The sequence below is a fragment of the Amblyomma americanum genome, chromosome 5 (assembly GCF_052857255.1).
Source record: "Amblyomma americanum isolate KBUSLIRL-KWMA chromosome 5, ASM5285725v1, whole genome shotgun sequence".
Taxonomy (NCBI): domain Eukaryota; kingdom Metazoa; phylum Arthropoda; class Arachnida; order Ixodida; family Ixodidae; genus Amblyomma; species Amblyomma americanum.
The window spans coordinates 187,705,790-187,720,561 of NC_135501.1; the positions used below are offsets into that span (position 1 = coordinate 187,705,790).

The 14,772-nt window shown below is 45.3% G+C and overlaps 1 protein-coding gene across 3 annotated transcripts in view; it reads right to left on the reverse strand.

The window, feature by feature from the left end:
• LOC144133235 (poly [ADP-ribose] polymerase tankyrase-like) overlaps window positions 1-14,772 on the reverse strand; it is a 74,267-nt gene that overhangs the window by 56,656 nt on the left and 2,839 nt on the right. For 2 of the 3 annotated variants that reach the window (XM_077666143.1, XM_077666144.1), the window contains exons 3-7: window positions 13,319-13,416; window positions 10,948-11,247; window positions 8,991-9,253; window positions 5,079-5,201; window positions 1,937-2,101 (exon numbers count right to left, since the gene is read on the reverse strand). In XM_077666143.1, coding sequence (XP_077522269.1) covers window positions 1,937-2,101; window positions 5,079-5,201; window positions 8,991-9,253; window positions 10,948-11,247; window positions 13,319-13,416 — 949 coding nt within the window. The remainder of the gene's footprint in view (window positions 1-1,936; window positions 2,102-5,078; window positions 5,202-8,990; window positions 9,254-10,947; window positions 11,248-13,318; window positions 13,417-14,772) is intronic. The other variant, XM_077666145.1, reaches the window with a different exon arrangement.

Sequence of the window (14,772 nt, forward strand, 5' to 3'; positions counted from 1 at the left end):
AGTGGCACCAAGACTTGGGGGGTTAGTAAAAGTAGTGAGTGAGAGTAACACGTGTGGCTTTTCTCAAATTACTTGTAAACACAGGCAACCCTGCTCAGTAAACACTGTCCACCCAACAGAAGAGAAGTGTGTGACCTCTGGAAAAAGCCAGCAGACTGCCACAAAGCCTAGAACAGGAGGAGATAAAAAAACAACTGGACAGCCTTCCCAATGTTGACATCCAACTTCACGCCACCGGGATGCCCAAACCACACATGGTTCCAAACAGGACAAGTGCTTTGCCCTCAAATCCATGTCGCTGCACTCACCAATCGAAGCATGCATCACAAGGTTCCCGGAGAGCCTGTGCTCTTTCCAACAAGGAGAAGGAGAACGGACACCTCCAAACCGCTAGTCGAATACGTAGCACGGAAGCAAGATTGGACGAGAAATGAAATGTAAATAAAAGAAGTATTGAAGACCACAAGTAATTCTTTTCAGCCCAAGTGCTCCAAAGAAACCTGTTCGCATGTGCCTGTGAAACACTTGCAGATAATCATACATTGAAGCAAAGACAATCATACACTTGAGCTGTATAAAGAGGAAGCCCACAATATGGAGGCAAAAAAACCTGTACATTCCCCAAACAGCGGAGAGACACACCTGCAAAGCAGTTGTAAGCAAGAAGCAAGACTGTTGCAAAAACTTGCCTACTTCAAAAGAAAACAGCTGCACGTACCAATTCTGCTACGCTAGCAGCATGAAAGATGCGTTTTGCAGATTTTCCGCTTGTTTGTGTGCAAGTGAAAACTATGCCTAGCTGGTTTTAATGCACGCAATTTTCCAGCTAATCACACTAACAAGACACTGAGTGCCAATGACTAAAAAAAAGAATGCAAGATTTTATCAGAGCCCTTTTTCTTCCGACGTGAAAATCCAAACGACATGCCCACCTCACCATTACCATTCGAATTATCAAGCAAGACACACCGACACCACTAGCACGAGCAAACGACCCCAACGCTAACAAAGCAGCATAGCAACTGACCCAACACAGAAACTTCCAGCTGTTAAACCTGAGCACAGGGCAACTGTAATGGACAGCGCAAAGGGACAAACAGGAGAAAACAACGACTCAAGTATTCAATTCTGAACAACACACCGATGTCATGCCACATTCATGCAAGATCTTTCAAGCTCACAGTATATCCACAGTTCTTTCGGACTGCAGCCAAAAGGTGTAAGCATATCCCTTGGTATTGGCAAATTCTTTCAAGCATGGCACACTACAGTTCTGGTGTTAAAAAAGTTGCTCTTCACCCAAAGGACTACATTTTGCAACCCTTTCCCAAGGACTCCTCCACTCAAAACCGGAGCGACGCAATGCTGAACGGAGCTACAGTTATTCCTTCATCGTCCATATGCTGGCAGGTAAACCAGCGACTGTAGCGAACAATCAGTATAAGGTGCCACAAAGGGAACCCCATGGACCCCTTCCCCGTTCGTGTCAAGACGAAGTCCGCCCAGAGCACTGTTTTACTCCCATAACCAAGGCTGCCGACGAAGAAGACGGGCGGATGTGTCGCCGCTACTTTTGGCTGCAGCCCTGAAAGAATCCGACACAGGCGTTCACAGATACTCGGGTTGGGGTTCCACCACAAGCAGGATGAACAAAAAGCAATGGCACAGCCCCAGGGGAGCAAAGGACCAGGTGCACCCGAGGCATAGTCAAAGGAGGCCAGCTAAGGGGGTGCGGCGGCGGCAGCAGCAGGAAGTGCTAGGCGTCTCCAGACACGAATCAATCGGGAAGGGAGGGGGCAAGGAGGAAACCACTGGACACACGCACCACACACACACACAGACCACACCACATCACATTAGCAGGAGGAGAGGGAAGAAGAGGGAGGAAGCAGCTTGGAAGAAGGAACGGGTGGACCAGTGTACCGAGAATACAAACCTCCGTCCATGGTTAGTTGCCGAGGATCTGGAATATCCATACCATTCTCCACATTGAGGGCCCTCTGCAGGATATTGAGCGTGCGCTTGCGTTCCTCGTCCGGCAAGAGGTAGTGGCCCCGGTCCACACGCCGCATCCGCAGGTTGGTCAGCACGCACTCAAAATCTGCACGCCGCCATGGCAGCCAGGGGAAAGAATTTCAGGTCAGTTTGCATCGCACACAAAGCACAAAACAAATACTCTCCATTCCCACCGAGTTAACAGCTCTCCAAGCATGCCAATTCACCTCTGATGTAACAGGCAAAGGCAGGCTAGTTGGTGGTTAACAATGTAGTGCATATTGCAACCGCGCAAAACGACGGGAGACAACGAGAAGAAAGCACAGTACAAGAGAAGAAAGCACAGTTGAAGTTCCGCGTTTTGTACTGTGCTTTCTGCTCTTTGTCCCTCGTCGTTTTGCGCGGTTGCGATCGGTGCTCCATTGCATCTCTGATGCATCACACAGAAGCTCACACTTCAAATCTGCCCACCTTACGTCGTATACAGGAGATTCCTTAAGCTGAACTTGACGAAGCCTCATTGAATGTTCAGCTGGACAGATGACAAGACAAACTGGTCGCAAAAATCTCAAAGAAAAAAAAAGCATCTGTAAGTCTCTTCAATTATATTCCGAAAAATTTTCCCTGAAAACAGCCCAGGAGCGATTTTAAAAAATGCTTTTCCAAGCGTAGAGAGCAAAACATTGGCAGAATTCTTCGTGAAACTGCCAGTTTTCTCAAAAGTATTCTTTGGCCTGACTATCCCGCTTGCGGAAAGTACAGCATGACAATGGCTTCATGGATTTTCATGCAATATGTTGCATTGTGTTGCTTTATGAATTCTTTATGCAGTGATGTTCCTACATTTCCAATTTATTGTCATTTTTTTTTGCTCCGATACTAATTTCACATGATGATAATGAGTGCATTATGCAAGCATGGACATAACATTGTGTAGAAAAAAATCGGGCCACTTTTTTTATAAACACTTAAAGAATGTTACTGCATCAATCGTTTCTTTCAGTAAATATTGAGATAGACTGTATGCTCATACCAAGTTTTGTTGTCATGCCAGGCTTTCAGCAAGTTTGGTAGAGCAATGAAGCATAATTTAAGATGCTGTAGTGAAATCTGTACTTAAGCATTCAGTGAACTCCCCAATAAGCATGCCAGATTTCAATGCTCTACAAGAAAAAAATTAAAAATTACGCCTCCCATCACCATGTCCCCCCTTGAGAGATGAGATGAACAGAGCCTTTTAAACGTGTTCAGCTCATCAGAAGCCTTGACTGAGGTTTGGGCTTATGGGTTTATGGGGGCTTAACGTCCCAAAGCGACTCAGGCTATGAGGGGCGCTGTAGTGAAGGGCTCCAGAAATTTCGACCACCTGGGGTTCTTTAGCGTGCATTTACGTCGCACAGTAAACAGGCCTCTAGAATTTCGCTTCCACCGAAATTCGACTGCCGCGGCCGGGATCGAACCTGCGTCTTTCGGGTCAGCAGCCGAGAAAATATGAGGAAGAACATCAGCATATAAGCACTGTTTGTAAAGCAGGAATTAATAGCAAATAACGAGCAGCTCACGAAGCAAGTACCCGAAGAAAATTTGCACCACAACTTACAATATGCGCACAAGACATATGCATAATATTTGCTAGAGACTGCTCATGCTCCTAAGAAAAAAAAAACAAAAAAAATTTGAGCTTCAACAGCAGAATGTGTTTTTTTGCACGCTGCATGTCGGGCTATCTGCGACCTGCCATCATTATTGCCAGGCTTGAAGAATGTATGTTCAAACGAGTTCCGTTATGCCCTTGCGGCTATGCTTCAAAAGCATGGCTACCCGCTCTCCACCCCCAACCCATTCATGCACGCACGCACGCGCAATGGAGAAGAAACACGGGGTATGAAACAATACAAGAATTCCAGATCAGCTGAGTGAAGCCTGAATCCTTGGCATATGCACCTGCTGGAGAACGAGCAATGTGTTCAAAAGACATCACTGCCCCAGAAGAGCCTGTTAGTGAGTAGCATCAGTTTATGAGCCGTCAGCTAGTCTAGATGCGAAGAATGCCCGAGAGGAGTGGCTTTGTCCAGCAAAGTACCTTGCACATCACTAGATGCGCCAAGTTTTTCGTTCCGTTTTTTTTTCCTTTGTAGTGTAGCGCAAAGCATTACTAAATATTGGTAGACATGTGCAATTTTCCAGCACAAAGTTATTAACTTACAATTGAATTTCTTTATTAATGCAATTTCGGTTTCAAGAGCTGAACAGTAGTTACGATGTCATGGTAAGGTGGTTGCTACATGAGGCATACAAAAACGGCAACAGATTAGCTGCTAACTCGCTGTTGGGCCAGGAGCTGGAGTGGATTAAAACGATATAGTAGTAACAGCACTACTGTTTTTGTATGCTCTCCCCAATACCAACCTTATGTGTAACATCACAGCTGAAATTCAGCTGCAGTACCCAAAAACAAGCCTAAAAGGAAAAGAAACTTCATTACAGATAAATCACCAGGGTCAGGCGAATTCCACAAGGCCATCTACATTTACCGATGCATTGTGTAACGTTCCAAGGGAAAAAATTGGCAGTGGCTTAACTTGGCTAACACTGGAATTCAGCGAAAAGCAAGGACACTTACTAAGCGTCTAGGGTCGTCCATCACATCTCCGCTACACGCTCGCGACAGCTGTTCTGTATACACACACGGCCACGTGACTATTATGTGGTCTAGGGTCGTCCATCACATCTCCGCTACACGCTCGCGACAGCTGTTCTGTATACACACACGGCCACGTGACTATTATGTGGTATCACATGGTCTTACGATACCCCATCGCATGTCACCACGTGGCTTCACATCACACCATCAGAAGTTCGTAAGGTCAACCCAAAGATCAATGTCAAAGGTCAGAGGTCAAATGTCAACTAAAGGTGATGGGTTCGACACCATAGCTGTACCACATATGGTCATACACGGATAACGTGGTTGAGCTGAAGATCGTTCAAGGTCATTCTCCGACCTGCACAACTGCTTTACCTAGCGTAGTGAAGCTTCTCGCTTCAAAAAGCCCACCCTGTAAGACGACAAGGGAGCTCACCCGTGTTATCGTAGAAGTCAGGAGCATAAATATCCGGCTCGTTTTCATTGTTCAGCCACTGGATCTTGAAGCGCTTGCTGCTCTTGTAGACATTCTGTGCTGTGCGGCACACATAGAAGCTCCCTGCAGGAAAGCGGTGGCATGTTCTTTCGAGTGCCCCGCATGAACGCTAGCAAAACACACCAATGTGAAGAGACCACCACCAAGGCAACAATGGACTCGCAATGACCCAGAACGTAGACAATGTTAGCCAAACAAAACCTTATTTGAAGAGTTTGCTCTCCAGGCAAATTCTGCACCTTGAAAGTTGTTACAACCCTATGGTTTGGTGCAGGCAAGGTGAAATTCAGTTCATGCTGCACATCACTCTAGCCCAAGAGAACTGCTCTCACTTCGTGTGCTTAATTTTAAGCCCTTGACCCTGATTTTGTACTTTTATCTAGCACTATTTCTACTTTCGTGACATGAAGACAAGCAGATGGCAGAGCTGTACATTGAAACCAGCAGTAATCGGCTCTCACACATGAGCAAAAAAAAAAAAAAAACACTGAGCAGAGCACCATGAACACCTTGTAGTGCTGCAGCAGACATATTGCTTCCAAAGCAGCAAAAAATGCCGAAAGCAATCAGAAAGGCCTCACAAGCACTGAGGGGTAATTTTCAAATTCTGTTGGTACTGCAGTTGCCAATTGTAGGCCCAAAAATAGCCTGAATAATCAGTCAGATAAATCTGTGAACTACAGAGAACTTAAATTTCCTTGGGGGAAAAAAAACAACATTTTTGCCGTGTGTCATGGTCTGCTTAGGAGCGGTAATTATGAAATGTATCCACGTGCACAGGCAATGCATACAAGGTTCGAGATGCACACTAGGAGTCTCTAAAATGCACGTTTATCATCGAGTACAACGCTAGTGTTGGTCACATTTGCGACGCACACTAGAATGGCGAATGGATACAAAGTGAAAAACCAGTAAAACTGATGACGATATTTTGAGTGCCACTTCGAAAGGAAGAGCACAGCATGTCATTAATTTGAGCGGAAAGAATGAGGTACAGAAAAGTCGGAAATTTTGGTTTGGTTATGTTTTTATGAGGTTTATAGTCCTAAAGTGACTCAGGTTATGAGGAACGCTGTAGTGGAGGGCTGCAGATAATTTCGATCACCTGGGGTTCTTTAATGTACACTGACGTCACGCAGTCATTGGCCTCTAGCATTTCGCCTCCATCGCAACATGACCGCCGAGACCAGGATTGAACCCGCGCCTTTCAGGTCAGCAGCCAGGCGCCATGCACACATTTGTTGATGTTCTTACATATCCATCCCTACACAATAAAGCCTAGTTGCGAGACAGTGCTTGTAGTGTCTACCCTTCTCCTTTGTCCTTCGTCCGTGTGTGCTGGTTTTTGTTTTCAAGATGAGGCACCATAACCAATGAGCCGCCGCACCAGTGCTCACACCAGTCACAAAGTCCAAAGTATTTTTCATGAACATGCACACGTTCCTAGAGGCATGTGACAGTTCCTCAACCAAGTCCAAAATACTCTACTAATCTGAATTACCGAAGTCCATAAAATGAGCTGGTGACAAGTTTTCAAGCTTTCATAAAATGTGTTTTAAGGCCCCTTAATGGGCCTGCAAAAATTAAATTAAGAGAGCCCAGATAGGTTGTGTCTCAAGGCCGTTACATATGCACATTTTACCTAAAACAGGGCTTTTTTCAGAGAGAAAATACGGTGTAAACGCGTGTAAGAGCAGCCCCCGTGTATGGGCCGCACCCTGTTTTCCAGAAGGAAATGTTAGCAAAAAATAATATCCGTGTAAGGGATGTACTCAAACTTTTCTAACGACCCACGTGGGAATAGCCTTCGAAATGCACGCGCCGGGGCCTCCGCGATCAGCTCCAGCTGCGAGCAAACTGCACGCTTGATCGCGGAGGCAACGCATGTGCACAGGAGCTTCCAGGAGCCTCCCATGGATGGCGCCAGAGGACGCAGCTTATGATCATCATCGTCAACTTTTTTCTCCACCGCGAGCTCCTGCTATCTATATCGGCATCAGTATCACCAGCTTCAGCGTTTTGTCGCTGCTAAAGGCACGAGAGTTGTGGTTCACCGTAGTTGTTCTTGCTGCCTCCAAGCGTTGTAGTTTTAGCAGTTTTAGCCCGATATGCAAGCACCTTAATAGCTACAAGGCTGGGAGTTTGCTGTCGAACACGGCAAGCGCGCGGCGGGCAGGAAATTCGACGTGGCCGAGAAGTGCCACCGACGATGGTGCAACCAAAAGGATGCATTGGGGAACACAAGCTGCAAAAGGCGCGTTTTCCGCGGCTTGCAAGTTTCCCGAACTGGAAGAAGAGCTGCTCTGCTAAGTGATGGAAGCGCGGAACAAACGGCTACACACTTACAGCGGACGTGCTACGCGACTTCTTGTGGGATGAGCGTGCACCGGAGCACAGCATGAACCCAGAATTGGAATACACTGCGAGTGGCGATTGAACGTAGGGTAAATGCCGCTCATTCCCTGATTGGTGTGTTTCTACATTAATTTTTTTTTTCTTCGCAAATCGCGTGTATGAGCAGCACCCCGAAAATTGGCCCTCAAATCTGGAAAAAAAAGTGCGGCCCTTGCATGCGTTTATACGGTACAGTAAAATTTAAGTGCGCTGGGTGGCATGTGTCACGCGTTTGCACGAGTAATGAGGTGTGCCTCCTCCACCATAACAAATCACAGCCAAAGACAGAGTGGTTTCTTATAGAATAATGTGTAAAGAACAGAATGCAAAGCAAAAAAAATACTGAAATTCCCATGTAATGTCATCCTGTGCTGCAGCCAGCGAGACCAACTGTGGTGCTTGAATTCATGGTGTAATTCATTCAACTAAACAGCTTTCTACTCTGATCATACAGTGACACAACTGCAAGGGGCCCAACTATATTTGACTGCGCAAAAGCAATGAATGCTGAAGGGATCAAGTAAATCCGAATGAGTGTCCAGTGGCAGCCATCCCCGTGCACTGCGTGAATAGCTAAACATTTCACCACCATTCCCCCATCGACATCCCAAATGCTGTGAAACCTGTCTTTTTGTGACTAATCCTACAGTGGTTGCTATTGGTTGCCACCAGTTCCCTGCTGGGCGCACAGTAAATCCCACAGCCTTGCCATGGGTGGGCAGATGGATGCCAAGTGCTTCCTTTTAAAATGAGGCGGTGGGAGGTACAACTAGACATATCTTTTTTCTATATATATTTTTCCCAATCTTTCACCTTTGAAAAGTAAACACAAAATGAATGCAGGGCAGGAGGGATGCCCCAGTAAAGTCACCAAAGTTTCGACAAGACTTGTCTTCGGCCTTCTTCCTCTTGTTCATAGTGTGTTTCCCAAGAAGCCTCGCTTCCCCACGTTCGCTCGAACAGGCAAAATTAAAAAGTACTATCTTGAAATTCACCCTTTACGAATACAGATTCTACTGACTTTAAGCTACACCAACGACTTTGAATCTTGGCTTTGTACCGTTACGTTTTCACTCGAACAGGTAAGATTAAAAAGTGCTATGTTGAAATTCACCCTTTAAAAATCCAGATTTTACTGACATTTAGCTACACCGACGACTTTGAATCTTGGCTTTGTACCTTTAGGTTGTCACTCGAACAGGTAACATTTGTTCACTCGAACAGGTAACATTAAAAAAAGCTATCTTGAAATTCACCCTCTAAAAATACAGCTTTTACTGACTTTTAGCTACACCGACGACTCTGAATCCTGGTTTCGTATCTTTACGTCACCGCCCCGCCTTTAAGCCACCAATCGTCCAGATGTTTCTTACTATAATGTCTACCACGGACGCATAACTGAGGATGTCAGGCCACTTCCATGTCCTGCCCCACACTTCACCACTTGGCCCCACTCACCTGTTTCGTTGCGTACTGCGAGGAACTCCCCCTTGTGGAAGACGACCACCTTGTCTTCCTGCTGAGGAGCCTTGGATGAACCCCCCGAGCGCAGCACCAGAGTAGGAAGCGTCCCCGGCGACTGGAACGGCTGATACTGCAGCCGCATGCGTTTGCTTGCCCGCCCTGACCCACCCGTGTCCGAACAGGAGCCCGGCGAGCGGGGGCTCTCTCGCTTGCGGGCCCTCCGAGCTGGGGGTGTGGACTCTGCCTCCTTCGCGGCTCTGCAAAGGGTGAAAAGGTGGAGCAGATGTTGAAAGGCTGAAACAGTCTGTACCAATGCACTACCTGTTAGTAAAGCTATTAAAAATATAACTTAGCATAAGATGTCAACATCGCACCTTTTATAATGCGTGTCAAGCCTGCCGCACAGATCACTGCAACTACCCCACTTACCCTTTCCCCAATGAATTAACAATATACTGTGCGATGTGGAAGCAAGGCAAGCCAAACCAAGTCAAGCCAAAAGAAAAACAAAATAATAATAATTGGTTTTGGGGGGAAAGGAAATGGCGCAGTATCTGTCTCATATATCGTTGGACACCTGAACCGCGCCGTAAGGGAAGGGATAAAGGAGGGAGTGAAAGAAGGAAGGAAGAAGAGGTGCCGTAGTGGAGGACTCCGGAATAATTTCGACCACCTGGGGATCTTTAACGTGCACTGACATCGCACAGCACACGGGCGCCTTAGCGTTTTTCCTCCATAAAAACGCAGCCGCCGCAGTCGGGTTCGAACCCGGGAACTCCGGATCAGTAACAAAAGACATCTAACACATTTAACCAATCTGGGCACCAAAAGGCATGATGCCTACAGCACCCTTCTGAAAACTTTCAATGAAGAGTGCTTTGCTCATACACATGATGTGCTTTGTGCAGATGCAGACTGCACAAACCCCTAACCTTCAAAAAAAGAAAAAAATAGTAGATTGTAGGGTTTAGTGTATTGAAGCAACACACCGGCTATAACAGATACCTCAGTGGAGAGCCCCGGATTTAGACCACCTGGGGTTCTTTAACATGTGCAGACATTGCACAGCACACAGGCACCTTGCATTTAAAAGGAAAATGACCAGTTAAACAAAAATACTTTTCGTATTGGCTCTACATACTATGAACTTAAAGGCCCCAATAAAAGCTATAAAGTCATAAAGTGACAGCAGTTGACATCTGCTGTGTAAAGTTAATGTTTACCACAGATTATATAGGGTGATCCATATGTCACAGAAAAAATAAAAATTCAATAATTCAAAAAGTAAACAACATGGTATAACGCAGTTTTTCACAGAAAGACATGGGACTTTTTATTAATACTGTAAAATTGTATTGCCACATTTGTAACTTGCCAATGGCATTATGGCCTACCATACAAACTACTAAAACAACTGAAGTACCACCTCTTCGTGGCAAATGTTACTTTAGCAATTAATTTTTTTATTGATCTAAAAAAAAGAAAACATATTTTTCTGCGCATGAAAGCTGCATTGCGCTAGTGTTTTTTTATTTCTCGAATAAGTAATTTTTTACTTTTTCTGTAACTTTTGAATCAGTCACCCTGTATACAGAACCAGATGCATGTACCCACTGCGCATCACCACATCAGGCACTCAGTGCATGACCATACAGCTTGAAAAATAAAAAGGCATTCATGAAAAGCATGCTGCTGAAAAAAAAAATACGGCCAGGAGGGGAAAGTCGCACGCATCCTTGCAACAGTCCCATCTAGCAGCGACGAACACAACTGCGAAATCCTTAGCTTGTAAGAGAAATCCTTAACTTGTCTTGTCTTCATGGTACCACAAATGGTATACAAACAAATGATGGCCAGAGTTGAAAGCCAAATTCGAAGGACACAGCTTGGAAGAGTGTTTTGGGAGCTTATTCTCGTATCAGCAAGCAATCAGTCATGCTGGGCTACTCACACTGGCGGAGAGCTGGAAGCAGCGTTGTCTGTGCTGGGAGCAGCATTGGCTGCCGTCGCTGCTGCAGATGCAGCAGCTGTGGCACCGCCACGTCTGGCGGAGGATTCTCGAGGAGGTGGTTTGGCTGGGGTGCGCCCTCCGGCTGCAGCAGGGCTGGGGGCGCAATTGCGCGGTGTTCGGCGGCTTCCCGCAGCGGGTGTGGCTTCCGCATTGCCCGCGGTGACCGGTGCCGCAACTGGTGCCGCCTTGTTTGCCGTCGACGCCGCAGAGGACGACGCGCCACTTTTTGCCGATGCTTTGCTGCAAGATCATAACGGCGACAGTAGCCAATCAGTGAGGCAGACTGAAAGATGGAAGTCGCTACCGGTGTAGGACTTGTGCAAGAAATTGGAGAAACAATAAAAAAAAAAAACGCTTTATGTTACAGCTCAGTCAAAAGAGAAGCAACTTTCAAGTGTTTTCCAATCGCCACCCACTGCTGCAATGTTGCTTCTTTCCTCCTTCACAACAGAATAAATCAAATCAAGGTGCCAATAATCTGTCCAGAAGAAAACCCAGCACCTATGTGCGTATGGCACACAAAAACGAGTTTTGCCATTCAGATAGTGCAATGCAAGTGCTGCTTCCATAAACTGCATTTCTTTGCATTCAAATGAGGTTTAATATGCATCAATGTGCAGCACTGCTATTACCGTATGCTGCAATTCATGTTTCAAATGTACGAGCTGCATGTGAACTATCATTCAGCTTCGAGGGTAATACGGAAAAGTTGCCAATGTTGTAAAAGAAACATCATGCTTCAACAGGCTGCTGTGCAGCAGCTATATCTGATTGGCACCAATTTAAACTTGTTACTGCCTAACTAACAGCTCAGTGATGGGATTCTGTGAGCATAAGAATCGGGCTACAGAGTGATGTTGCATTACGGAGATTTACCACTTTTTCATGGACCTTGAGGAGTAAAATTTTGCAATAAGGGAATTTTTGCAGTTTCAAGGAATATCAAGAACCAAGACTGTGCGACTTTTTTCAAGCTGAAAGAGCTTTCAGGCTGCATCAGAAAAAAAACAGGGCCTGAAATAGAGATTTTTTTTTTTGGTCTCACTGAGCATAACTTTTCGGTTACGGTACGAAATATCAGTGGGCCTAACAGCTGCCATGGGTATTAAATGAAGCACTGTCACACAAAAAAGGATTGTCAGCATTTTCAGAGTTACATTAGCCTAATTTCTGAGCATTTTCTGGCATCACTCCGCCTTCAGAAAATTGATCTATTTTAGCATCTGCCCTCTGCCACAGGAATATCAAACATCAGGTGACTATATTTCATCCAAATAAGTTATTACACACAAAAAAAAACTTTCCAACCTCCTAAATCAAGTTTACAAAAAAGCCAGTGTTAACCTAGCAAAAAAGTTCTTTCCTCGCTGAACTGATAACCAAAACTTCTAAAATGGGTACACTGGGAGAACAGCTAACATGCAACAGAACAGAAGGAAACAAACTTTATGGTGTTATTAAAAAAAAAAACAAAGAAGTGCCGCAAACATTTTATGCAGAGCAAATTGACAACCTGAGCTTTACAATTACCCAAGACACAAATGTAAAGTGGTGCCTATTTTAAGAGCAATGTATACAAAAATAATGCACCAGTTTGTGCCAGCTTAACACACAAAGAACTGCTCCACAAACTGCAGTGTTTCATGAAAGCAGCATGCAGGGTTGCTTCAGCAATATAATGTAACAGGTATACCAGGATAATGCAAAGCATAAATATTTTCTTCTAGCTGATAAATGCAAACATTCGGTGCAGCTAAGAACAGAGTTCTGTCGCTGTTCCACCTAATGCACAGCAAGCTTGGCAAGATCTTATCGTAGCAATGTGTAGTTTTGCAGCAGCGAACAAAGACAGGGTTTTATCACTGTTGTACCTAATGCGTGACAAAATTGGAAAGTTCCTGGCACCGTGTAGTTTCACACCAATGAACAAAGTTAGAGGCAAAGAAAAGATAAGAAGTGACTACCTTCCCTTTGCTCCCATTTAAATGCCTGTTGGGTAATGAAAAAACGAACTCAACGCACAGCGTCACAGCTAATCTTCTAACTGCAAAGTAACCTTGAGGTGTGGTTCTCATGAACGTGTTAAATTAGAGCAGTCCAACCCGGCAACCAGGCTATTTCTCTACAATCAGCCCACTGTCCACCACATGAGCGGACCCATGAATGGAAAAAAAAAAAAAAGTGTTTTAAAGCTACAACTTGTTCGGCACAAAAAACGCTGTAGTTAAGGACAATAATGATATCAGTATACGTAACTGGCCATCTGCAATTCAGAAAGTAAAACAAAAAACTACAGCAGAGGTGAGCCCACCTATTGATATTAGCATGGCGAGCTGCCCGTGAGGTCACCGCAGGCGTGTCCTGGGTCACAGCAGCCTTCCCGGCATGCTTCTCTGGCGACTTCTTTTCCTGGAGCATAGTAGCAAAGAAGAGTTAATGAAAGAACTACGGCACACCAGGTGTATGTAAACAGTGACAAGGTGCATTAAGATAATAGCCAAATGTAATATGTGACTGCCTGTATTTGCCACTGGTCACCAAGAAGGTTGCCAAAAATATTATAGACGATCAATGCAACTGATGTGGCAGAGTAGGCTTTAGTATTACAGCTCCCCGCCCTTGGACCACTTAAGAACGTGCGAACAATCACCGTGTAACACGCGTACACCCGCTCCACTTTCCCAATTCTAATCCAGCAATCACAGTGGGTGAAGCAGTGCTCCCTCTCCCTGCTCCCTCACCCATCACCTCCCATCTTCTCGTCTTCCATTTCTCACTTTTGTACCCCAGAAGGGGATTTTCCTCTCCTTTTCTACCTGCCAACCGAGGCTTCAGATGGATGGATGGAGATATTTTTCAGCACACGTGTTCTGATGCTAACACATCAAAAAAGAAAGAAAAAAAAGCTCTTGAAGCAGGTTTTCTCTGTCTTTTTTCCCTCTCTCCTTGGCATCATTTCAGTGCGCTGGCTGGAACAGGGGCACAACACAAACAGTGCTACCAATATTCAACCTATCGTAGGTCATAGTGTAGCATCCTCAACTCTGTTAAAATACTGAGTGCTGTCCTTTTTCATGTGAAAAGAAAACAGACAACACATCGAGATTTTCTTTCTTTCCGCCTCATTTCCCGTATCACAAGAGCCACAGTGATGCAAGAGTTGGCACGGGCTACCAAGGGACTGAAGAAACACAAAAATGTTAGTCGAATATATTTAGGGGAAACCCCCAAGGTGCAGTCATTACATTTAGGGAGTAATTACTCATGAACGTCCCCCTGATCACAGCCATATGGCTAGGAATTTGTCTTGGATCAAGAATAGGCGAAAGCCTTCTCCCCCGTCATTTTCGACGGGTGCAAATTAGTTATTTCTCTCTCTCTCCCTCTCTCCAAATGTGAAGCTTTTGAGAAAGCTGTATGCTCACAAAAATGCTAAAGAGTGATTACTCCCCGAGCAAAAAAACAGCTGTCGAATGTTTCAAGACCGCCACAACAGCATCAACAAATCTGCTCAAAAACACCAGAAATGTGCACGAAACCACTCCCTTCCTATAGCTGGTACTTTTACAACATGAAATGTTGATTCCTGAGGTGAACAGCTTTAGAAATACGTCAGCATGGGTGTTCATGGCAAGCACTCTCACTGTTACTCGGTCAAGTTTGTGCCAACTTGCCGGCACTGTAAAGCACCTGCTGCTGCACCCACCAAGTTATTGCGCAGGAATCTCAGCAAAGCAGTGTGCCTTGTCAACTGCAGGCTGTAAG